Here is a 26,310-nt window from a genome sequence, read left to right as displayed (position 1 = left end):
TGGGTGCCCCGAGATAAAGAGCCTAAGGAGATCACCTTCCTGAGAAGGACTCCAACGTGAAAAAAGGAGGGAACTCTTCCTTAGGTGGTTTGGGACACTGCACTTCCTTCTGATGGAGAGCAGGGAGAATCTACCCGTGACGTGGCCCTGGGCTGGGGCACTCAGAGCCCAGCTCCATGGTGGTGGGAGAGCTGCTGGCTTTGAACTACACTGAGCCAGTCAGCAGTCAGCCCCAGTTCCTCCCGAAGCTCCAGAAGGAGCCCAGAGTCCCCCTTGGAGTCTCTGCATGTTCTAATTAAGCCCATTTGTCCCCTGAAGAGAAACCACAAGCTCTTTATTATTCCATTATTTCACTTGTGTTTAGAAACATTTTATGATAATTGAGTGAAGAAGACACCATCATCCCATTTCCTCCTATTTTTATTGAAGATAACCAGTGTTACAGCTACACTGAGGGCAAAGTGGGTTTTGAGCAGTTCCCTGGTGGGTCACAGTGACAACCCCATTTCTTTAGAAAAATGCATTGTGAATTCTAAGCTGTGGTTGCACAAAAGGTCTGTTACACCCATTACCACACGCTTCCTTATCATGTCTCAAAGCAGCTTATTTCTAGTAGCAATCTGTATTTCAGTAAGTCCTAAGAATTCCAAACTTTCTTAAGGAACCCTTTGCAAATATGAAGCATAATTTATTTAACCTGAAAAGAACCGGAACAAAATGTTGATAACTTTTTCCTAGGCATTTCTTTCCCATGGTTCAATGTAATCCAATCCCAGATGTGCAAAAATTTCTTCTTCACTTTCTGCTTTGAGAAATATCCTCTGAAAACATAACAAGAAATAATGTGCATTCAGTTATTTTTCTTAAGCATCTCAGTGCAGATACAGTGAAAATGTGACTTGTAAAACTTATTAGAATGAATTATTACAAAATACTTTGCTTCTGAATATATAAGTCATCATAACCAGTTTCTGTAAATTTTACATTTTTTCCATCCAAGAATATGATTGTTATGGTTTGGATGTGAGGTGTCTCCCAAAAGCTCACATGTGAGACAATGCAAGAAGGTTCAGAGGAGAAATGATTGGCTTGTGAGAGTCTTAACCTAATCAGTGAATTAATCCCCTGATTAGGATTAATTGAATGGTAATTGAAGTGGTAGGGTGTGGCTGGAGGAGGTTGGGAATTGGGGCTGTGGCTTTGGGGTATATATTTCTCTCTGGCAAGTGGAGACCTCTCTCTCTCCGCTTCCTGATCATCATGTGAGCTGCTTCCTTCAGCCACACTCTTCCACCATGATGTCCTGCCTCACCTTGGGCCCCGAGAAATGGAGCCTTGGTGAAGGCGCTCCCCCTCCCACTGTCTTGACAAGGTCACAGTGACCTTGATGAATGCTGGCAAAGCCATGCTAATGGGAAACCGAAACCATGAGACCCTTTTTTTTTTTTTATGTAATTGGGACTTTTCATTTTCATGCTCATATTCCTGACAGGAAGCATGAGTATGCTTAATGCCAAACCAAATTAAATTTCAGATGGCTAGAACATAACAGGTAGCTCATGCCTTGAAGGCTATTCTACTACCTCTCAGTATATCGAGGATAAAATATAAGACTGTTCTACTATCTCAGCACATTGAGGACACAACTGATAATGGACAACAATCATTCTCCAAAAGGTCATGAGAATTTTAGGTACCACACTGATTATATCAACTAAGAACCCAAGCCCATATTTCAGGCCTCTTAGAAAGTCTAATCATTAGGTTTATTGCACAAAGCCCACTATAGGTAGTTTTGTTCGTTAAGGGAAAGTTATGTTATACACTTAGGAAAGTTAAGGCAAATAAAGATACATTCCCCCCCTTTCTATAAATCCTCTTTTACCTCACATAGGGACCTATGTTAAGCATAGTTAATGTTGGTGGTAAGTGGACTGAGGTTCAGAACTTGTGTTTCAGTGAGAAAGATTACAAAGATATAAGAAATAGTGCACCTTGTCTAAGAAACAAAGAAACTCTTTGAGAAAGCAGCCCAACCAGTTTTATGAGAATAAATTTAGAAATTAATTAAAGTAGCTTTATAAGACATATTTTTAGAATAATGTTAGAAATATTATTTTATTTAGATTCTTAAGTTTAGAATTCTTAAGTTTTTAGCTGTATGGGTTCTTAAGATGCTTTAAGAATAGTTTATAGACTTTTGTATAAGATTTAAGGGGACTTCTTTAGATGGGAATTTTAGATTGGAAATAAAGTACAGATGTACTTTAAACTTAAAGGTTAATAACAGGTTAAGAGACTTAGAGTCTGGTTATGTAGTTTGGCATCTGTTAATAAGAAAACAATACATCTTGGGAAAAATAGTACATCTTGCTAAAATCTGAAAAATGCAAATTAGTGACGCATTTTATTAATGATTTTGTACCCATAATAAGGAAACGTCACATCCTGGAAAAATGTAAATTGATGTCACATTTTCTATACCCCTAATGATTGTTAAGGAAATGTCACATCTTGGCAAAATTTGGAAATTGTATAATTAATGATGTATTCTGAATCCATAATGATGAGAAAAATTGTAATAAATGACCCAGAGAAAGCTGCATTAGAGCTCTCTCTCTGGAGATTGCTCCAACGGAACGACTCCTTTGCGCTACTTACCACAGGAACCCCTGGACCCCTGGACCTCGCTGGGGCAGAACCCTGGCAGAGCCTGATGTCTATGGACTGAGACCTCCAAAACTATGAGCCCCCAAATAAACTTTTCCTCTCCTGAAATTGTTCTTGCTGGATCTTTTAGTCAGAGTAGTGAAAAAGCTGACTAAAACAATTATACTTAGTGAATTAAGATAAAGTTGTGACATCTTTCCATTTAAGCAAAAGGCATTAGCAGTTCTTAACAGCTGTTCACTAGAACCACCAGATGGAGCCGTTTTTTTTTTTTTTTGTTGTTGTTGTTGTTGTTTTAATTGAAGTTTGAAACACATCCTGTCCAAAGAAATTGAAGCTTCAGGAGAGGTCCTGTCATCTCTCTATTTAAAAGTTCTGGATAATTCTAATGTGCAGTCAGAATCATGTGCTGCTAGTACTTATAGGACACTTAACTACTAAGTGTTGAGTTCTCTAGTTTCTGCACCTGTTCCCAACCACACCAGGCTCCCACCCCCTGATCTTTTCAAGACCAAGTACTGCTCTCTTCCTCCATGTATCTTCTTGTAAATAGCACAGTTCTGGGCACATAGAAGGTACCTATTTGCTTAAATTATTTATTATGTATTAATTTGTCTTTCTAAATTATATCATATTAATCTATCTCCACCCACAGGCTCAGCTTCTGGGGGTTCCCGGCTAGCACCTACAGCTCCTTCTCTGTGAGCAGCACTTTGAATTTCTTTGGGAAATCCCCTCTCTCTACTTTCAACCCATGAAAGTCAGATGGAGTTGCTCTCACCTCCAGGGAGAAGCACACAGCACAAGCCTGGCAGATCAGAGTTAACAGCACCAGCTAGGATTCTTGCTGGTACTATTAAGAAAGAGAATCTGCTCTGTTGGAGAATGGGACTCGTGGAAAAAGCTGGCCTGAGAATGAATATAACATCACAGGAAGCCTGCCTGAGCACCTGGATACGGCTACACCTAAGCGAATGTTACCCCTAGACACTGCAGTAAGCAACCTAGTTCCCTTTCCTTTGCCTGTTCATACTTGAAACTGAGGCATCTTAACCAAATACATCTCATTTGGACTATCAACTCCTAGAGGGCAAGGACCACTGCTTCTAGTTATTTTGTCGTCTTCCCCTTCAGAACCTAGTGCTGTGTGCTTGACTGCTATAAGACCAGACCGTGGTGCTCCTGATTATAACAGTTGAATCTTGGGTGTTTCATAATCCATGTAGTAATGTAACCCTGAGGCGTGAGTTGGATCATGACCACAGCAAGGCTAGTGTGCATGGCGCACGAGTCACATAGCTCGTGAGCCTAGCCAACTGCCCATCTCCCTCTCTGGGCAGCTCTGTCTCTCTCCTTTATCCACTCAGAATGCTACTGCTTCTGCATTTGCAGGGTAATCAGGGGTGTTTGTGATTTGTGAGGATCCCTGGGAAGCCACTCACTACAAACACCAAGGACATAGCAAACTCAGTCTGTTCACTGCTCCCCTGGCTCTAGGGGCTACTTTAGCTTATTTTTTTGAACCCAAAGACCCTGAGTTGCCCCCTGGGCCAGGTGGGGACTGTCAGCTGCATGTGTGTGTGTGTGTGGGGGGGGGTGTTTCCAGCTGCTCTCTTCTGTGATCAGCTGGGAATGGGACAAATGCAATGTAACTGGACACTAAAATCAGTCCAGGGAAAGTGCTCAGGGGCCAGTCTTAGGGATGAGGACCCAAGTTTCCCATGTCAGGAAGGAAGCACTACCTTGGTTTTGTCATACAAAGCATGGTTATCCAGGATCATCTTCCGCTCGTGTGTGGCATAGCGACGGAGGTCTCTCTCAAACTGCTGGAAAGTGATAATGAGAACAAATTAATGTCACGTCTAAAATGTCTTCAGTATTCACCGTTTAGAGATGGCTGAGACCCTCTAGTGAAATATCTATCTCCACTAAATGTTCTCAGAGTGATTTTTCTCTCCTAGGGAGAAACTGATGGCAGAGTTCTGTGCTCCCATGAGCACATTGGACTGTAAGCTCGGTGAGAACAGGAACCTGATGTATTTTGCCCAAGACCCCATTCCTTAGGCAAATAATGCCTCATGTATAGAAGTAAAACTGGACCAGGTTTAAAATAAATAATTTTACTTTAAAATTTGAATATTATTATTGTAAAAGAGAACAAGGAGTCAGGGGATCATATTCCAGGATTCTTGTCCCTACCTGGCTGTGTATCTCTTGGCAAGTCACCCAGCCTCTCTGAATCTTGGTTGGTCAAAGGATGGAGGATAGGCATGATAAATTCCCCTCTGGCTTTACCATTTCCTCCTTCTAAGATTCTGTGAAGTCACCTGTTCCAGAATGGCTTCTCTTATAATCAGGAGTTGGGCTCTGAGGCTTCAGGGAGCAAACCCACAAAACCCAAAGCCTAAGAGGTCAAGAAAGCTTTGAAAATGAGAATAATTAATAGTGTTTGTGAAGCTGGTTTTCCTGAGAGAAGCAAAGATCTATAAATTTTGTCCTTGGAACGCCTAGGGTAACTGTGCCCTCTAGTGGCAACAGGTTAGTTCCTATCAGGGAAGCCGGCTGTCCCTGGCTGAGAAGACAGTTCAGCAGAAGTCCTGGCTGGAGATGGAGCCAGAATTGAGGAGAAGCAGATTCCGGTGCGTAGACAGGTCTGTGAAGGTTCAGGAGTGCAGCCTGGCTCACCGCCTTCCCACCTCCCAGCCCTGGCCACTGTCCTTCCTCCCCCACCCTTAGCTGGGTTGTGTGGCTCACACCTGTGGACTGGTGCCAGCTGGAGAGACTGGAGGTGGAGGTGAGGCCGGGGCAAGTGGAGTTGATGAGGGGCTGTCCCGGATCCCCTGCTCTGCTGTTTGGGTGTTTGGGTGACAGATGTATTCCTAAGCTCCTCTGTGAAAGCCTGAGGAGCAGTTTTCATAACCCATTAGGAATTACACTGTGCCTGCCATTTGGAGAGTAATGAAATTATTAACAAATATTTGCTGAGTTTCAGCTGTGTTCTGGGTGCTTGGAATATGAACAGTGAACAAAAGAAAGACAGTGTGCCCTGGTAGAGCCTAGAATCTAGCAGGGGCCATAGGTGATTTACAGTAGCAGAGGAAATAAGTTAATTATGGGATACGTTAAAAATAAGTGTTAGCTGGGTGTTATGGTGCATGCCAGTAATCCTAGCAGCTCGGGAGGCTGAGGCAGGAGGATTGGGAGTTCAAAGCCAGCCTCAACAAAATCGAAGTGCTAAGCAACTCAGTGAGATCCTGTCTCTAAATAAAATACAAAATAGGGCTAGGGATGTGACTCAGTGGCCGAGCGCCCCTGAGTTCAATCCCCAGTACCAAAAATAAATAAATAAATAAAGTAAGTGCTGTGAAACAGACAGGGCAAGGATGTTATGTTTCAGATAACAAGAGGTGCACATTGGTAGAAGCAGTCGTAGCACAGTCTGGCTGTATCATTGCTCCAACAGACTTCAGAGTTTGGGCTGTTTCGTAGTTGTTGCATATGCTTGTGGAAGTTGTGCACTGTTAAGCTTTAGACAGCACAGTTATGTGTGCTCTTTGTAGATGTTCATGTTTATTATGACAATTTTAGGGCAAATGGAAGTAAGGTAGCTTAAGGAAGAGATGCTTTTTTTAAGTAGGTATCTGGCCATAATCATTTGTGTGCCTCCTCCCAACATATGACATAAACATACATGATCCATACTTTTGAAGAAATTCCAGCTGTTGTGGTTTAGATATGAGGTGTCCACCAAAAGCTCACATGTGAGATCATGCAAGAAAGTTCAGAGGTGAAATTCTCGGGTTACGAGAGCCTTAACCTCACCAGTGCATTAATCCACTGGGATGGATTAACTGGGAGGTAACTGTAGGCAAGGTGGGCTATTGCTAGATGGGATGGGTCACTGGGGGGGGGGTGTTTTTGGTGCTTATCTTTCCTCCCTGGTGAGTGGAGCCCTCTCTCTGCTTCCTGGTGACCACGTCCTGGGTGGCTTTCCTCCATCATCCCCTTTCACCAGGATGTTCTGCCTTCCCTCAGGCCCACAGCTGTGGAGTCAGCTGTCTGTGCACTGGGACCTCTGAAACTCTGAGCCCCAAATAAATTTTTCCTCCTCTACGTTGTCAGGTCTTTTGCTCATAGCAACAAGAAACCTAACTAAAACACCAGGAAATAAAGCGAGGCTGACCAGCTCAGCAGACCTGCTTGGAAGAAATGTGATTCAGGGGAAAACAGACGTTTCTCTTGGTTTTTAACTAATGAACTCAGGCACCGTCTAGAGGGCATACCATACCTGGGTGGCTTCAGAAAACCTCAGCTTCGTGTGTTCCTGCAGATGGACCCTGTTCAGGAAGTCCTTGGGCCCAAAGATCCCAAGGAAGCTTTGTGGTAGTTACTATCCCTGGGCTGAGGTGACATTAGACTGGACCAGGAATTTTAGACTAGACCAATCCTAGTTGCTCACCAACACTTATCCCCTGAGGACAGAGCGCCAGATGAGAGCCAGTAGAGGTCAGTGAAACACATCATAAGTATGTCACTTAAGTGACATAAAGATTATAAAGATAATCACAAATTAGCCCAGCTTTATATATGCTGAGCCCTTGGCACATTTAAACTCATGCAGCATCTCATTTAACCCAGGTGGCAGCAGGGCTATGAGGTGGGCATCACTGTTAACAAGGACAGATGGACAACTAGGGTTTTTTTTTTTAAATTTTTTTTAGTTCTCGGCGGACACAACATCTTTGTTGGTATGTGGTGCTGAGGATCAAACCCCGGCCGCACGCATGCCAGGCGAGCGCGCTACCGCTTGAGCCACATCCCCAGCCCCTACAACTAGGGTTTTGAGAGGTTTAATAACTTGTGTAGTCACCCTGCTAAAATCTGGGTGAGTTTGGTGTTCTGCCAGTGTCCTATAAAATCAATAGCCATAATTTCTGAGAATTCTTGAGAAAAGAGACCAGAATGTGCTGAAAACAAAAACATTTTATCTTAAAAACAAACTAAGCAAAGGGCATCCATTTTAGCCTGTGAATCCCAATTGGCATGACCTTGTGTGACCTTACAAAGATTTCCTTTTGGTACTGTCCCCTTCCTCAACACACTCTGTGTTTCCAAAGATGTATGTCTACCAGACAAATTACATTTATGGTGTATCTTTAATTCATTTTCCCATCTTTTGTGTGTGTGTGTGTGTGTGTGTGTGTGTGTGTGTGTGTGTGAATAAAAGATACATTTCATTGCTGGTTGACATTTTTTGATTCGGATAAGAAATCCCAGGGCTAAGATCTTGTGCTGAGAATATTCCAGCCCAAAGCAAAGATACTTAACATTTAATTCAAAATCAAAGACAATTCATTTACATTGTGCAGTTATTTAGTTTAAAACCCTCCATTTCATTCCAGGCAACAACCGGCTACTTTGGGAAACAGGTGCAAGAGTGAGGAGGAGCTCGGCTGGGAGGGCTGAGCACACGTCACAGCGACTGAGTCCATGGTTCCCTCTCCTGTGAGCATAAAATGATGGGAGCCAGGAGCTGCTGTTTATCCAGTACTGACCACACACCTGGTGCTGCTAGGCTTTGAGAGCATCATCTCCAAATCCCTGGAACCTAGGGAGGTAGTCAAGCTCACGGCCCTCATTTCCCTTATGGGAAGACTGAGTGCAAGATCACCTGGCTGGTATGAGGTGGAGCAGGGTGAGCCCAACCTGTGCTCTTCCCACCTGCTAGTTTCTCTGCTTCCTTGGTCTCATGCCTGAGCTCTCAGAATCAGCTGGGGGGCTTTTCAAACCCCCATCCCCAAAGTTCCCGAGTCAGTAAGTTTACGTCGGGTGGAGGGTTTACAAGTCTAACCTGTTTCAAGGTAAGGCTGCAGCTGCTGCTCTTGGGATCACACATTAGGAACCTCTGTCCTGAGTGAATCTGGCATGACCGTGTGTGGGTAGAATGCCTGATCTAATACAACACGGGCACCCCATCCTCCGGGCTGTCATCTCTCCTCTGGGCCCCAGCAGAGCTGGCCTACATGTTCTGGAAGGCCAACATCATCCTGTGGGTCCATGTAGCACTTACCCGGGAGCCGGTCCATCCCAGCAGGGCAAAGGCACGGCGCTCATAGGGGCACATGACCAAGTCCACACGGATGGCCTTCCAGTTCTTCCCTCCCTGCTGGCTGGCCTTGTCGCTGTCCACTCTCTGATGGTGCAATTTTAGAATCAGAAAGCATTTTTGAAAATGATCTAGAGCATCCACCTTCCTGCTAGGCGTCTTGAGCTTTTCAAATGTCGACTCCACAAGGTCACAGTATAAAAGTAATCCCTGAAAGAAATGACAAGACATCAGGAAGGTCACCTGGGGAGTCTGCGATCTTATAGCAGGCTCTTGACCAAACTTTGCAGGGCTGAACGGAGGCAGATGTATTTTTGTCCTTGCATCCAGAGTCCACCTGGCACAGTAGGAGAGGCAGCTGAGTGAGGGAGTGTCTTATCCCCCCTCTGCAGAAAAAGAATTTAGCCACCAGAGAGGCTGAGTTCCAAAGCCACTTAACAGCAAAACCTTGAGAGAATTTGCCTCCCTCCTTCTGACTCTTCAGCCAATGCTGAGACTCCCCTCTCTCCTTGAAAGACAAACCAACCATTAAAAAAAGCCATGCTGCTGCCAGGTGGGGTGGCTTTGAGATCGTGTCCCCATGCTATACGGATGATCAGGTTGAAGTGGATCAAGGTTTGTGGCTGGAAGCTCAGCTCCACTTTGGGGCAGGGTGACTTGCTATTTTCAGCAGCACTGAGGCTGCTTTGTCTCTTGCCTGCCTTGGAGCAAGTGGGGCAGAAGTAGATAGCTCATCTGAAGTTGGCTCCTCAGAAAGCTACCAAGTGATTCTGGGACACGGCGAGGCAAGTTGCCCTGTGCTCCCTGGGAGTTCTTCACAGCACAGGACAGAGGAGGGGAAGAGAGAGGCAATTTTTATTATTTTTGGACACGCTTTCCATTTCTTCTGCAAACCTCCAAGAGGGTTGAGGAGGGAGCTCTGCCATTGGAAGGAACCTCTGGGTCGGGGGATGAATGCTGCCTTAGGTGACCTCCAACCACCAGCCCATTAAAACGCTTTTCAATGAAACTTACTAAAACAAGTACATTATAGCTGACTTTCAAGTACATTTAAATACGTAAATTTGAAGAGCAAGTTATTAAAACATTAGCAAGCTTCCCGTTGAAGCCAGATTTGTAATAACATCTACCTTCCTTTCAAAAAACACCTGCAACGCTGGCTTCCTAGGAGTGAATTGTGCTGCTGCACTTGCCAAGGTGGTGACACCTGACTGGTAACAGACGGGCAGCCATCCTTGGTTGACTTTGTCTTGAGTTTTGCAAGGCTTTCGGGAAGGCCTCCCCTGAGTGAGACGCCCCCTGCATGTCGGGTTCTGTCTGCAGCAGGGTGTAGTTGTCAGCATACAAGCAATCCCTGATGTGGACTTCAGTTTTCTTCTTTCTTCTGGGATTTTGACTGTCTGTCTCTGTGTCCTGTAGTTCCCTGCCTCATCCCCCATTTCTTCTCTCCCCCATGACTTCTCTCCTATGAAAATTCCTTTTAAAGTTGGACTCTGGCTTCCCCATCAATACCCACGGGCCACCCGATTTCTACACCAGCATGACCTTTTTTCCCACTGGAAACAGAGAATCCTGACTAGGAAAGAGGCATTTCCCTGCTCCTTCCTCCCTGTCCCCAGCGGACAGAGCAGCCAGATCTCAGGGTAAGGAGAGCTAGAGAAGGTGGGACATGCTTAGCAGAGCCTGAGGTCCCTTCCCACCCTTTGCTTTCAATCTTCTGCAGCTCCTCAGTAGAATCAGTGCCCCCTATTCAAAGTCAAATCAGCTTCTCTAAGTGAAAACAGTGTCCTCCAGATTGTTTCCAAGACCCCTGCTGATATCAAAGTCCACAGATGAGTCTCTGCTATAGAGGAGTGTAAAATTTGCATATTACCTAGCCCATCCTCCCATGCACATTATAGCTGACTTTATTTATATATATATAGTCCCCTCATCCGCCCCAGAGTCAGGCTCTTAGGCAGAGTTCAATAAGCTACAGCACTGTAAATCAGTTCTAAATCACTTATAAGACCTACTATATGAATGTTAGGTGAAGGGTTGTCTCAGGGAGACACGATATGAAAAAATTCTGCATGTGCTCAGCATCGATGCAGTTTTTTTGTTAATATTTCCTTCCAGGGTTGGTTGGATCCTGGGATACAGAAACTGAGGTTATGGAAAGCGGATTTACCCTTTTGTACTTCCTAGCGATCTGGATCACCCAGCAGTGCCACAAGCTGGAGATGCGGTGGCAGGGAACAGTTAGAGGACCTGTACCCAAGGTCCTGATCACCAGGTGTGACCCTTAACCAGAGTTGGCCAGTGTCCTTTCCTTGGGGTGAACTACACATGGTCAGTGTTAGAATTCAGGCAAATGAAGTCTTTGGCAAGGGCGATCCCTCCCCAAAGGTCGAGACTGTTGAGCTCTTTGCCTTCTCCCATCTCACCTCCCACCACGGAACTTTCTGCCAGGGCAATATTTAGAATCATCGGAGGTGGCTTAGCTGATGTCCTTGGGCTGTTCCTGCTAAACACCTGGACTGTGCACAGACTGTGCAGGAGTACACGCATGTGTGCCTGCGAGGCTGTGGTCTTTATCATCCTGAAAGTGTAGTTTGGGTTAAGAAGAGGCAGAGGCAAAAGTTAAATATGGAGAACTGTGGGGGCAGGCCTGGAGCTCCGGGATGTGGTCAGAACTGCCCCGGCCCTTCTCCCTGCTGTCAAGCTGTCAGTGAGTCAGTGAGTGACCAGGAGGGAGCTGCGTCCCCTCATCCGCCCCAGAGTCAGGCTCTCAGGCAGAGTTCAATAAGCAACAACTCATGAAGGATCCTGGTAACCGCCACATTTGTTTAGCACTGGCCCTTTCTCGGGACCGTGCCCAAGCCTTCTGCAGTTCTCTCAGTTCCCCATTATCCAGGAGAGAGGCTTGTCATCCCTGCTTTAGAGACTGAGGAAAGTGGAACATGGAAGACTAGGGAGACACCCCAGGTGGAACAGCGAGGAGCTGGCAGGGTCCCCTGTGCTCAGGGCTTGCATTTAAAACACCCATGGCTGCTTGGGGACGGCAGTATGACAGTCTTGAAACCCAGGAAGGACCAAGGGAAAGAGGGCTCCCACTGACACGTCCTCTCCCATCCCAGTCTCAGCATGAGGAGGGGTGTCCACAAGCACAGGTCAATGGGTCCCCCTTTGCAAGGGCGCAGGTGGGCAAGCAGGCAGCCCACTCCACCAGGCCTCAGCCTGCAGGGTCCAGCGCTGTGCTCCTTCATCTGTCGGGGGGAACCTTTCCTCTTTACCACCCACGCAGAGTAGCAGCCAGAGTAGGTAACTCTCCCTTGTCCTGATGTCCCCTGTGGGGCCTATTGTGTCCACTCTCAAGGACCCTTGTTAGACTGTGTCCAGTGTCCTGAGAGGGACCCAAGGAGAGACTCACAAGCAAATGTGGCTCTGGTTCCACAGTTGGGTCTTCACTTCCAGTGTCCATGGCTCTGGGTCTGAGTGTTTCTAGCTCTCATTTTCAATTTATCTGAGATCTCCTCTCGCTGGTACATACGATCCACCTCACAAATACCATCTACTGAGAAAGAATGAAGCTGCACCAGAAAAACACCAGCCCAGCCTCCTTGGCACTTGCTTTGCAGAGTGGAGCCCTCTGCTCTGTCTGTGACATGGGGCTCTCACTAGAGTGGGACAGGAGTCAGGGCCTGCAGTGGCCACAGGGTTAACTCAGCTTGGGTTCCTCCATGGGGCCTGGGCCAGCCTGTCACAGGCCTGGTTTTGTCAGTGGGTGAGGGCTCTGAGCCATGACCTCTGCTGGGCCCAGCTTGCCTTCATTCATTTCCTCCAAGTCCAGGCGGGAACAGAAGAGCTAGGAATTCAAGGCACAGTGACGCCCCTTACACCATGTGATCCTGGTTGGAATGGTCCTGCTGCAGCCCTAGCTTGTGGCTTTCCTGGATTTTCCCTGGCTTTCCCAGGGCGGTTCAGTGCCCCGCCTGCATTTGAACTATTGCCTCTGCCTGTCAGACACAAACATGTGGCTGCAGAGGCCCCTCTGGTGACAGGGTGAGTGTAAATACACAAGGTACATGTTCATAACAGGGTCTCTAGGGCACACAGCAGGTAAATCTCATTGTGGGTCATGTGGTTTGGGACAATGTCTTACTAATAATTGAGAATTGATTAGATGGTCATCACACAATTATGAGGTAAATAATTTATAAAATTCAACATGTTAATATGATGCTCAAGTGGATACCCGTCTATTTTTAGCATCTCTCCTTACCTTCTTTTCCCATAAGTTTGTCACTTTATGCAACAGTTGTTGTTCTTCTTCCTCTGTTGCTTCTGCGCTGGTAATTAAAAAATCTACATCGTGCCCAATATTCTTACCCCTAATTTAAAAAAAAGGTATAAAATGGAAATAATTAGATTTTTAGCTCTCAGTTGTTAAAAAACTCTATTTGTTTCTATGCCCAAAGGCCAAGGTTTGTAACACAAAATGCTTGTGACATTTTTAAAAGCAAATTATCCTTGACTGTATAACTCTATTCCTTGCAAAATAAATTTATGACACAGGGGGAAAAAAGCCATAGATAGAACATATAGGATGATGGGGGGTCAGGCAGGGGGCAAAATGTAACAAAGAAGATTATTTTTTCTACTTGTTCACTTTTAGCTGCAAAACACATAGACAGATACACACACACACACACACGACAATAAGCAAACCGAAGAATGATGTTCATACACTACAAGGTAGCACTCTTAGAATCAAGACATAAATTAAGGGAATTTTTTTTTTAGGTTCAGTTTTTTCTCACTATTTCCTTTGTCTCAAACCTGGCTTGTCAGAATGGGCAATAGTCACCCGGTAAAAAGATCAGAGGTTGGAGGGAAGAATCCCTTATGAAACAAATGCCTTAATAGTCAACCCCTGCACACACTTCTGTGAAGAATCTATTCACTCTTTTATTTGTGACCCAAACAAGATTTCTGGGGCACCTACTTCATGCTGGGCATCATGCACTGGTCTCATGAGAGCTAAGCTCTAATGCTTAGTGGGGGGTAGACATTGGGATGGATTACCAAGAATGTGTGCAACAAGTGGTTGGAGGGTGTCTAGGGAGCACTGAAGAGAGGTCCCTAACCCAGCCTGGGGGAGGAGGGAGTGAAGGAAGGTCTTCTGTAGGAGGTGACATCAAAATTGAGTCTTACAGGCTGAAGTCAGCCACGTGAAAATTTGAGGAATGGCAGTTGAGGGAGAAAATTCCAACTGAGTGATGTCTCAGAGGCAAGAAACAGCTCTGTATGTGCAGGGAATTTTAAGCCCTTTGGGGATGCTACAGTGAACTCTGAGGGCAGGACACAAGCTGCAGAGGGAAGCCAGAAGCAGACCACAAATGTATTCTGTGTTGTTTCAGAAGCCTGTATGTGATAGGGAGCCATTGAGGGTACTAGAGCAGGAGAAGCAAAGCAGAGCGAGAGTTACCTCCGGAACCCTCCTGTCATGGTGACGAAGGCATCCGGAAGAAATGCCCAGACGGCCTCCTTAACCAGCACACTGACTGCCTCTGCTTCTGCCCTGGTCACACAGCTGACGAGGTCTTCATAATAGAGGAATCCTGAGAGGTCATTTGACAGGTCAGTGGAGAGAGTGAGGTGCATACAAAAAAAACCTACCTCTGTGGAGGAGATTCTGCCCCCAGATGGAGCTTCATGGCCACAGGCATCACTTAAACTCTGTTTCCATGGAGACAGAATAAGCCATACAATTCATCTGGTTGTGGATTGTCCAGGTGGCAATGACTCCTTGGTGTCTGATTGAGAGACTTACATTGTCCTTACTAGAAGGAGATATTTTATCCCTTGGGAATCCAGACCATTCCAGTCTGAGGTCCTAATGAAGATCCAGGCTTCTTGATCCATAAGAAAGGTAACGCAAGAGGATTCGGGATGGGAAGATTTAGGATGGAAGACAATGAATCAATTTAAAAAGTGAAAGTTGAGAACTGGAAGAGGGTAGATTTGTTTTTGCAACAAGGTGAAAAGCATCCGAGGCATTTGGATTGTTGCTTCTTTGGTGCATAAACAAATGAAAGGTCAATGTCGGATGAAGAGCTAATGACTGGGCTTTTCCCAGAGGAGGAAGGCAGGGAGACACGGAGACTTATCTCCAAGGATTGGGAGGAAGATTGCAGGGGAGACTCAGTGGGCCTGAGTGACATCTAATTATGCTTCATTCAGTATGAGGCACTGCTCTTCTTCTAATCAAGGTCCCCAAGAGAGGACCATCCAAACTCTGCTGCATCTCTCTAATAACAGGGGCACTGACACCTCCAGAGGCAGCCCATTTCCTATCTGCAAACCCTGCATGGGCAGTTTTTTCTTTTGACAAATTTGGGTCTACTTCCTTGCAGGTTTACCCACCACTGACACTCAGAAAGGACATCAAGCAAATCTGTTGGTCCTTGTTTCTCACCCCAGGAATGAGGGAGGGAGGTGGCATGGAGGTCATTTGGCTTGAACATCCTGTTCACAAAGTTCTCAATCTTCCCTGTTATCTCTAAATGGGGCATGTTATGGTGTAGATATGAGGTGTCCCCCAGAAGCTCGTATGTGAGACAATGCAAGAATTGTTGGTAGGTGGAATGGTTGGATTGTGAGGTGTAACCTAATCAATGGATTAGTCTGTTGATATGGATTAACTGGGTGGTAATTGTAGGCAAGTGGGGAGTGGCTTTTGGAGTTTATAATGTGTCCCTGCTTCCTTATTGCTATCTCTTAAGCTACTTTCCTCCACCACACCCTTCCACCATGATGTTCTGCCTCACCTTCTGCCCACAGCAATGAAATCTGTCATCCATGGACTGAGACCTCTGAAACCATGAGCCTCAAATAGACTTTTCCTCCTCTACCTTGTTCTTTGCAGATCTTTCAATTACAGTGATGAAGAAGCTCACTTTAATAGGAAACTTGCAAAAATGTGTTGGGGGGACCCAAAAGAAATGACTCTCATACTAACGTACCTATACACTGTCCAATACCATGCCAAACCTATGGGACCACTTAGCTTATGGGAGTACTTTCTTGGTACCACAACTTATACTTTTTCTCCTTTTATTTTAAAAAGCCACCTTTTTTAAAAGGTGGCTATTTAAAATAAAAGGAGAAAAAGTATATGGGGAGTATGGGGAGTTTGATCTAAAAAGCAATACTTCAATTGGCTATCATACAGAGAGTGCCCTCATGACTAATACACAGAGTGCAACTCACTTGGTAATCATAAAACTCCTGTGCTTATTGTATGTGAACCAAAAGTTATAATCAGCAATGATTTCAAGAGCATGCAGGTATCAAGAATGAAGATGCAGGTACTATGATAACTTGGTGACATCCATGAAAACAATTTAGTTGGGTTTCCTTTTCGGTGTGGCAAGAAACTAATCACACTGTGTCATGTTATATATGTGCTGTCGTATTTCAGAAACTGACTTTTTGAGACAAATGTAGCATGGGAATACTCAAGTCTCAGAGAACTGTAGTCAGGTGCAATTATAAGTTAAAGAGAACCAGGTTTTTCATCTGACCCATTTATCACACATTGAGACCAACAAAAGTCTTGCTCCAAAGGCTGATTGCCAAGCAGAATCTACAAAATTCTTCTCTCCTGGGGCCGCCTTTGGGAAATGACTCTCAGTGTGTATTAGCTTCCCCTTTGCAGAACCCTAAGCAATTCCCATTGACAATTCCAGGCACTGGAGCGCTGTTCCAGGGGACGCACATAACCAAGATTTTGTTTTTCTAGTAAATATGATGAGAGGGTATTCCCTGATTTCTACATAGAACTAACAGTATTAAACAGTCAAAGGACAGACACTGATTAAATGAATAGCTATTTCATGCACTATGTTGGAAGAGCCCAACTAGAAAAAGAAAAATCCAGTTTACAAACCTAGGGAACTGGAAGATCCTTAGATCTTACTGGCACTTGATGTCCTTTCACAGGGGTTCCATCTAGGTGATTTTAAGCATTGAGGGTCCTTACTGCCATTCCAAACCATCAACTTGCCACTTACGTTTAATACCTATGTAAATTTATTTTTAATGACATCTCTAGAGATGATATAAATCATACCTTTTAAATGTGTACTTTCTGGAGCCCAGAGTATAAATACAGGGTCTTTTTTTCTTAGATTCTTTTATCTCCTATGTGACATTGTATAATGCTTGTTAGCAATCTTTGAGGAATTAGCACATTTACAAAAGATGAGTAGGGATGTTCTTGGGACCCACCAAGGTTTGGTTTGCTTCCTCGATCATTGCTTCTAGTTTTATTCTTTGTTGTCATTATTTAAGCAGAAAATAGCTGTTTGCTTTCATTTTTCCTTGGTATCCTCTGGTCCCTTACTATTATATCAGTAAAATGTTGATGATGTCATTACTTTCTGTAACTCCAGAGGCCATAGTGCTGGGGACTGTGACTGTGGCTACCTTTAGAACCACAATTATATTGTATTTCTATTAATATTGCATGGTATTTCTATATGGAATTTCATATTAAAAATACACATTTAAAGCAGACAACACATTTTTGACCCTGAATCGACATTTTTTCATTTTTGAAAAATACATCAGAACCTTCCATACATGGAAGCAGCCAAGGCACCTTGAGCCCTGGGAGGCCCTGCCAGGCTTGGAGGTGATGGTTACAGAGTTCATGTCTTCTCTTCTCAGGTAACGGGTCCTGGTTTGGAAGATCAACCCCTTTTCTGGATTTCCACCATTTGCCTTCTGTTTTCCAATTTGTAAGGCAGATCCACAGTTGTGAACCACACTGTGGCAATGACTCTAGTTTCTAAGTATTCCTTTCTCTCCAATCCTATGTGTTGACATCTTCTGTCCTTAATGCCACACCCATGTCTCTTACTCAGGGAAAGCCAGGACCCCGGTGTTAAAGGGAGTCCGTGAGAACCAGGTTGACATCTGATGAAGAAATGACAGCAGCCACAGGAAGAGTGACTCTGTTTGGTGCCAGCACTCAGTGCAGGGCTCTGCCTGCATTTCCCTGTTAACTGTCAACTTTGCCTCCCTTTCATCAATGAGGTAACCAAGGCCTGAAGGTTTTAACTAACTTGTTTGAGATCACGAAGTTGGATGGTGCTGGAGCCAAGACTTGGTTTCAAACATCAACAGATACCAAAAACCGTTGCGGCTCACCCTCACGGGCATCAAAGTGCAACTGGCTATGATCTCTACCAAACCTGACCATCCCAGAGAACCCCGAGGTTTAGGAGAGACCATTACCTGCTTTCTGCATGTGTGTAAATTTCAGGCTTTTGTCAGATCTTATTTTGCTCAGAGTTCTGAAACCCATTCTGAACCATTTCTCAGATGTCTTCAATCCCACTCCAAAAACAGAAGTGAAGAGCTAAAAGGGAGGGAAAGCCAAGCCATTAGTTTCTAAAATAATCACTATGACAATGAAGTAGTACTTTTCAAGATCTCAGGTAACGGATCAGAACTGCTACCCAGTGTCTATGGAATATTCCAACCAGACAGGTGATGGTAATTTTTTAGTGGATTTTTGTTCCAGCTGAGTAGTGAGAGGCAGGCCTGGTTTGCATGTAATCAGACAGATTGTCTGTGCTGTTAGTGAGAAAATACCCCTACGGAGTGCCCACTTTTGCTGAGAGTCTCATGCAGGCAATGCTGCTGTGCACATCTACCTCCGCATTTGAAAGAGGGATGCTCATGCAGGTTATATAAATTCTCCCCATCACACGGGTGCTAAGAGGTAGAACCCAGATTAAACCCTGGTCTATCTGTACTCCAGACCTGGGCTCCTGCTCACGGCCACACTTTAGGCCTGTGCACCATTTCTGAACAGAAGGGACTGGCTGAAGTCAGTCTACCTGCAACTCTAGGGCAGACTAGATGTAAGCCCTGCTTCTGAGTAAATGAGGATGCAGCAAGGAGCTTTTCAGATACAGCTGTGCTCCGCAAGAGCACTTTGTTCGGTCTGCTTGGTCTTTGTGTCCTTATGACATTTGTAGCCACAAGTGAGAGATTCATAGAAAGAAAGGTAATTGGCATATCATCATTGCATGGTGATATGCTGGAACACCCATATTTATTTAGGCATCTTTTTTCTAGAAATCTGCTAAGGACAAAATCACCACCCTCACTCAAATTTATATGCTGAAGCCCTAAAACCACCATCATGGTGTTTGGACATGGGCATTTTGGAGGTAATTAAGCTTAGATGAGGTCATGAGGCTGGACCCTCATGATGGGATTTGTGCTCTTATAAGACTCCAAAGAATTTGATCACCTCTTTCTCAGCCATGAGAATACACAGCAAGAAGGCAGCCATACGCAAGCCAGAAGGAGAGCTCTTAACAGAATCCGACCACTCTGATACTTTGATTTAATATATTCAGAATCCAGAACTGGGAGAAAATACATTTCTATTGTTTAAGCTACCCAATCGATGGCATTTTATTTTGGCAGCCTGAACTGACTAATAAAACCAGCCAGAATAAGCAAGAAGATTAATTGTAAAACCATTTTCAATAAACATGTAACATCACTTACTTTGAAGGATTTATAGCGTTCATCATTTAAGACTGCTTTAACTTCAGAACTTTCTCCATCTTCAATGATTTCCTATGGACAATTGGAAAAGTATTTTAAATTTGTGACACTGGACAATCACAATCCAAGACTCTCACATTTACAGATCGAGTGGCTTGATTCCTCATGACATGCACACCCATTGCTGTAGAATGTTTCCCTGCTAATCTAGAGAAAACAAGGATTTTCCTGTAATCCAAAATCCTAGCTCATCATGTATCCAAAGACCTCTTTATGATCCTCAAGGACAAGGATACAGAAGTACTAGGTTCAAATCTACAGAACCCAAACCAAAATGTTTATTGACAAACGTATGCCCACAGATTTGTGATAATTTTCTTTTTAATGGCTATCGACTTGTTAAAATAGGAGAACTTTTCTATTGTACAGGTTAATTTAGGACCCACTGAAAAAAGCCAGTCCTTGTTCAAGCCCATTCAATGCCCTTGGTGTCCCCGCCTCTAAGTAAACTTGGGATATTTTCCTTGTATTATGAATGTACTTGACTACACTGAAGCTACCACTGGATCACCCACTTGCCTTCCGGAGGAACCTTACACATTGCTAAATACAGAAACAGTGGCTGTCTTTCTAGATCACACAGGTAGACCTGTAGAATCAGGGTCTCCACATGTCATGCCGACCACTGTTGTGGAGGGGACCAACCCTGAGTGGAACTGAGCTGTCCACACAGCCTGTCGGAATCAGACCAATCTCCTGCTGGTGAGCTTCCCGTTCCCTTGAGTCTTTCACTGCAAGTAATAACAACATGGGGGAGCTCTTCTTTTTCCACTAGCTGGCCCCAGATAGCTCCCATTGTGATAATCTTGGGTACAAATCATACATGTGTATGCATCTATCTTTTTTCCTATATAAATACATGAATAGATACACGTTGAGATGGAGAGAGATGACAGATTTTCCTTTCAATTATGTAGATCGGATATTCATAATCCTCTCTGTCTCCATCTCTACTCTCCTATTAAGAGCTGAGACAAACTTCCCTTCACCCTTACCTCTATGATGCTCTTCGCCTTGCCCTCCAGGCAGGGAATTCCCTCGAGGTCCTTCATGCTGATGATGGTGAATGGCAGAGATTTCAGTACAGAAGCGGCTCTCATAAATACCACAGAACAGCCTTCATTTTCTCTAAACTCATAATTTTCAGCTAAGACGTCAAAAGCATCCTGAAGAATAAAACCACATAAACAAAAGTTCTGTTTCTGAGCCCCAAGCCAGTGTTCACTTGCAAACGCCTCTGGTTGTCTCTCCTTTACATAGTAGAATGCCATCTGATGGCATTCCTCCACGGTGGGGAGCAGGCCTCCAGTACCTTTGTATCCTCCCCGTGGGATCGCATGGAGTTGAACAGAAAAGACAGGTGTCGCGTGCATGCTGAGGAAACTGAGGTTGCTGCCGTTAGGTGCTCAGGAAAGATTTAGCTCACCACATCCCACTGGCCATGACTTGGCATGATTCTTCCCTGTTTCCCACAGCCTGTGGCAAGGGTTCTGCTATGACCACCGGGCATTTGTCTCTTAGTGTGTACACAGAACACAGCTGGCACTTAACATAGGCTTGATAAGTAAGTGGGTGCACTCATTGGTCACACTGACCCCCCCCCCCAGGGTTATCTAAGGTGGGGCGTGTTTGCACTGCTAGGAGAAGAGGAAGCACCTGCTGTGTGTGACATCACGCTGAGAGGGCCCAGGAGCTGCAATGTCCTGGCAGATATGAGACTGGAGGTCTAGAAATGAGCAACTCTGTGTTTGATATCATATGGCATGTTTTATTCAGGCAACCATTGACCACTAGGCTAGCAGTTGTGGACTTGCTAGGGTCATTTGAGACACTTCAGGGCGGGGCAGGGCTTCAGAGATGATCCAGCTGAGTTCTTATTGTCAGGATGAGGAAGCTGAGGCTCAGGGCAATGGATTTGCCTGGGCCAATTAACATTCAGCTGGAATCCAGGTCTGTGGACTCAGTCTTTTGGCTTCTAGCAAAGGCTATGGATGCATTGTTGCTGGGTAATTTGCTTTTACTCCGTTTTGCATTAATTACATTATTTCATTTTTTTAGAATATCTCTTTTTGCAAGTATTGTTTCTATTAATGACAACTCTCAATAAATAGGAATCTCTACATAATATTATCCAGATGTATTTTTCCAAGAGAGGAGACCATTCTTGACAGATGAAGAACCAGAGGTCAGGCTAGAGGGATGGGTGTGTGTGTGTGTGTGTGTGTGTGTGTGTGTGTGTTTGTGTGTAGAAACCTTTTTCAGATTTCAAAAACAACTCCCATAATTTAACTTGGAGACCCACCGAAAGGTACAGCAAGCCCTTCATTGGCAAAGCCCTCTTACCGTGAATACTCTATTGCAATTGTTTAAAGTTGTTCTTCTCTGACATGCATACTGAGAGATTGTTTGCACAGCAGGTGGTGGGATCCTCTGAGGGTCTGAGTTGGAGTGGTCTGGGCTGTCTCTTCTCACCTGAACAAATGCATAAGGTCCATGTTAAGCAACAATTAATAGCCAGGTATATATGAGGAAACAAATTGAAGGCAATTTGATGGATAGAATTATAGGAGCCTCAAATTCCAAGTTACATACATCTCTAATGTTTAAATCTGCTATCCTTAACATGTATTTTTTGGAAATCAGGAAAAAAAACATGAAAAAGGATCTCCAATAAATTATCATTTTTCTTTTCTGTGAACTTATGTTGTTATGGTCCAAGCCCTCTTCCCCCAAGTTATGGCACTAATGCTCAAGATTTTGGCATTGAGAGCTAAACTTGACTTTTCTTCCTTAATGATCACAATAGGGAAAAAAAAAAAAAAAGGAATCCTTTATTTTTCTGGCTTTCAAAATATCTAGCCTTACATATTTTTGAAATATTTGTGTATAAATGTGTTCATAAAAATAGCCTCCATGTACTCAGTGCCTGTACTCGCTATCAGGCCCTGGGAGGGCTGTCCGTGCATGTTATCTAATCTTTGTGCCCTGTCATTAGGTGGCATTAATGTTGTATCACAAAGGAGAAAACTGAAGCCCAGCAAAGCGAAGGTCACATAGGAAGTAAACCGGGAACTAGGATTTAACCCAGATCCATTGATTCTAAAGCCCATGTTGTTTGTCTGCCAAGCAAAGAGCAATGACAATCACAGCCAGGACACTCACAACAAGCTGGTGTTTCCCTGTTGTATCCACTGGTCTCCCTGCCCCCATGCACTCTATCAGCCAGGAGATGTCCAGCAGCTCCAGCTGCGAGCTGGCTTTGATGTTCTGTACCTGAAGCCACTCCAGGACATCGGAACCGGAATTGTTCTCTGCTACAATGTGGGTGACAGAATCACTGGAAAAATGCAAGAGAAAGTTATTGGCTTAAATAGATTTGAAAGCCAGAAGCTCTCCTCTGTCCTTGAGGTTTCCACACGTTCCATCTGATGGAGAAAGACACCCACTAGACCAGACCCTAGGCCCAAAGAATTCGGTCCTCTGTATAAGGAATCCTCTCTATTTTAATTAGTGAAGCAACCAGGGGATATGTGTCACATGTCAGATGCAAGAAAAATTAAGGCAATATTAACAAGACTGTGGTATCAATGGAAAAACCAAGGTCCAGGAAAGATGGAAGATGAAATTTTTCTTAAGGTGACATCTTGCACTCTCCATGTGGTTTGGTGTGCCACTTCAATATCATTTGTAGAACATTTAAATATAGTAGCTTTCCAACTTGTTTAACAGTGATCCACAGTTATAAATACATTTTATATCATGACCCAAAATTCAAGTAGAAATAGACACAGATGTAGGTATGCTTACCTGACTTAGTCCATTTGAGCTGCTATAACAAAATACCTTAAGTGGGGCTAGTTTATAAACAACAGAAAGTATTTCTCATAGTTTTAGAACTGGGAAGTCCAAGATCAAGGTGCCGGCTTATTTGGTATCTTGTGAGGGACCATTCCTTATAAATGGCACCTGACAGGTATCTTCTTATGGTTAAAGGGGAAGACAGCTTTCTGGAGCCTCTCAGGGCATTAATCCCCTTGACTGGTGAGACAACCTTCATGATCTAATCACTTTCCAAAAGTCCCACCTCATATCATCACCTTGGGGGATTAAAATACAAATTTTGGGAGAACCCAAGCATTCAAGCCACAGCAACATTCCCATAAATTGCTTTCACAATCCATTGATAGATTGTGACCAACTCTGGGTAAATTTTGCTTTGTATGTCTTGAAGCACACTCTTGTGATGTCATCCAGGCAGGGCTCTCTCCCTCTCTTTTTTAAAAAAATATTTATTTTTTACTTATAGGTGGGCACAATGTCTTTATTTTATTTTCATGTGGTGCTGAAGATCAAACCCAGGGCCTCACACATGGTAGGTGAGCGGTCTACCTCTGAGCCACAACCCCAGCCCAGGGCTCTCTTTCCTAACAATGACTGGACGTTTTCCATGGTTCAGACTCTGTCCAAGTGCTTCACATACATCATCTCACTTAATATTCACTTAGCTCCACAAGTAATCATTATATTATTCACACTTCAAAGACAGAAAACTGAAGAACAATGATGTTAAATGACATCTCGAAGGTCACACAGCTCTTAAATGGTATACTTTTAATTGACTTAGGGCAGTTGTGTTTAGTTTTCAACAAGTCTTCATAGTTAGCATCACATCATTGGGCCCTATGATTTTTAAATTGTCTATAAATCTGGGAAATGGTGAAGGCAAACCAGGCATTCAAGAGAAAAACAAAATTATTTTCTCTTCCTTATCCTATTTCTCTTCCTTGACTCTCTCTTCTCCTTCTCCTTCTATTTGACTGAATCTTCAGTCCATTGGGTATTTGGGGGTTTGTGGTTACAGGCACAGTCTTAGATTCCTTGTGGTGGTGGTGGGACAAAGGGCACAAAAGAGGAACAGGGAAGTTTTTGGTATTATGTCTCACATGAAAGATGGATAGTGATGCAGGCTGTGAGGAGACCCGAGGCAGGGACAAGATCTGCAAGTGGTGTTAGAGAAGGGAGAGTTCAGAGGGAGCTGGGAAAGCAGATGGCTTTGCAGAAGAGGTGGATTTGTGTCTGGTCCTAATGGATGAGAGGAAATAAGGCAGCCAGAAGGCAGAGCTTTGGGTTCTCCTGGAAGAAAAAGGGTCGAGAAGTCAGAGGGGCACAGAAGAAATGGCCTGGCCTGGAGTGGAGAGGTTAGGGTGGGAGATAGTTGTAGAAGTGGCTGATAGAGGGGTCGTGACTTTACACAGGGTCTTATGAAGCCATGAAGGCTTTTGTGAGCAGAACATCAGCACCGTGGTGTCATTTCTAAAGGACGGATCTGGTGCACTCAATGATCTGGAAGGGAAAGTGATGGGTGGGGGATGCTTGGGGAGCTTCTTAGTGGGTAGAACTGAAGTGGCACCCCCTTTCTCCACAGAAAAGCCCTCTTCACCATGGCTGATTTTAGGACTGTCAGCAAAAGAGTCCAATGTAGATAAACTTCCTATTTTCATGTTGCCCTGTTTACTTGGCCACTGGCCGAGAAGATACCAGTACTCCAGGTGCTGGACACCCCTTACTAGTTTTTCACAAACATATCCTGCTGAGGGCCATTGCCAAGTAGGAATGACGCATCAAAATTTCCTTGCTAGCGTACCCCATGTTAAATGGATTTCGCTGTTGACATTGCATGTAAAGTGACCTTGCTCAAGGACCAGGGCGGATCCGGGTTTAGAGCTGATCAGGTTTGAGGAAGTATCCCGGTCCTTGGGTTTAGGGTGTTCCTGGTTTAAGACAATAGGAGTTTTAGGGAAGTTGGAGGTTGAAGATTATTGCTGCCGGGATTAGGGTGTTCCTGCTGCTTGTTCCCGTTGAGTTCTCGTGAGATTCAAATGGGATATTGGAAAAAAAGCCTCGTGGAGTAGGTGAATGGGGGGCAGAACTGGGATTTTCCCCTGAACGTGTTTGTAGAGGCCGGTGTGAGTTGGGGAATAAAGAATTGCTGTTTGAATCTACAAGGTGTGTGGTGGCTCGTGATCTTGTGCCCAGCCAAGACATTGGCAATATCCAGTATAGTACTTTGTAGAACTGTGCAAACAAGGCCTCTGGCCTTGAGCTGGGCTTCACAGAGATGTCTACATTTTTCAGATAAGTTACAAATGGGCTCCATGGTAACAGCTGGCAGGGGGAGGAAAGAAAGGGGAGAAGAAGCTCTCCCCATTCTCAGGTGTTGTCCTTGAAGGGTTAACATGCCCAGAGCAGTGAAAGAAAAAGCTGCTTTTATGTGAACTTTTACAGATTGTAAACTTCTGAGCCCCTCCCCTTACATGCTGGGTATAAAACTCTGAAACTCCCGAACTCGGGGTTCAGGGAATTGATTGATTACAACAAATCTCTGCCCTCTGAACCTGGCTGCAGCCAAATAAAACTGTTTCCTGCTATCTTCGGTGCCTTGCCTCCTTTGTCCCTACAACAGTTAGTACATCTCTATTTCTGCCCTTTAGAGAAATGCATTTTTGTTATTATATTATGCTAATATAATATCTATTACATATTCTTATTGATTATAATATTATTGTAACAGATATGAATATTTATTCTTCTGATAGGGTTTTGCCTAAAATCAGGGAGAAAGGTGTGCTGAGATGAAGTCTCCAAAATTCAGAGCCTCACCATCTCTCTCTTACCACCAACCCCGCTGTCCTCCTGGGATTTCCTGGACAGTGTGGCCATGTCCAAGCTCATGCCATTAGATGAGAACCACATTCGCTTCTTATAAGCAAATGAGTGGATAATGGGCTCTTACATCATTATGAAGAAAGACTGATTTTAAAATTCCAATTCCCGCTCATTATGCAACTAGCAAACAAAACGAATCAAAAAGAACAATCATAAGCACACACACACACACA

At 44.3% G+C, this 26,310-nt stretch overlaps 1 protein-coding gene across 1 annotated transcript in view; it reads right to left on the bottom strand.

Annotated features, from left to right (window-relative positions):
- Positions 1 to 423: 423 nt before the first annotated feature.
- DNTT (DNA nucleotidylexotransferase) overlaps positions 424 to 26,310 on the bottom strand; it is a 201,764-nt gene continuing 175,877 nt past the window's right edge. The window contains exons 5-14 of the mRNA XM_081268312.1: positions 22,574 to 22,748; positions 21,755 to 21,883; positions 20,407 to 20,577; positions 19,352 to 19,423; positions 18,062 to 18,185; positions 14,247 to 14,379; positions 13,041 to 13,149; positions 8,741 to 8,986; positions 4,413 to 4,496; positions 424 to 821 (exon numbers count right to left, since the gene is read on the bottom strand). Of these exons, the coding sequence (XP_081124438.1) occupies positions 735 to 821; positions 4,413 to 4,496; positions 8,741 to 8,986; positions 13,041 to 13,149; positions 14,247 to 14,379; positions 18,062 to 18,185; positions 19,352 to 19,423; positions 20,407 to 20,577; positions 21,755 to 21,883; positions 22,574 to 22,748 (1,330 nt within the window). The 3' untranslated portion in view covers positions 424 to 734. The remainder of the gene's footprint in view (positions 822 to 4,412; positions 4,497 to 8,740; positions 8,987 to 13,040; positions 13,150 to 14,246; positions 14,380 to 18,061; positions 18,186 to 19,351; positions 19,424 to 20,406; positions 20,578 to 21,754; positions 21,884 to 22,573; positions 22,749 to 26,310) is intronic.

This window comes from Spermophilus citellus (genome assembly GCF_964194105.1).
Source record: "Spermophilus citellus genome assembly, chromosome: 15".
NCBI lineage: Eukaryota > Metazoa > Chordata > Mammalia > Rodentia > Sciuridae > Spermophilus > Spermophilus citellus.
The sequence above is the reverse complement of the archived record's forward strand: the minus strand, read 5'-3'. Positions and strand labels throughout refer to the sequence as shown.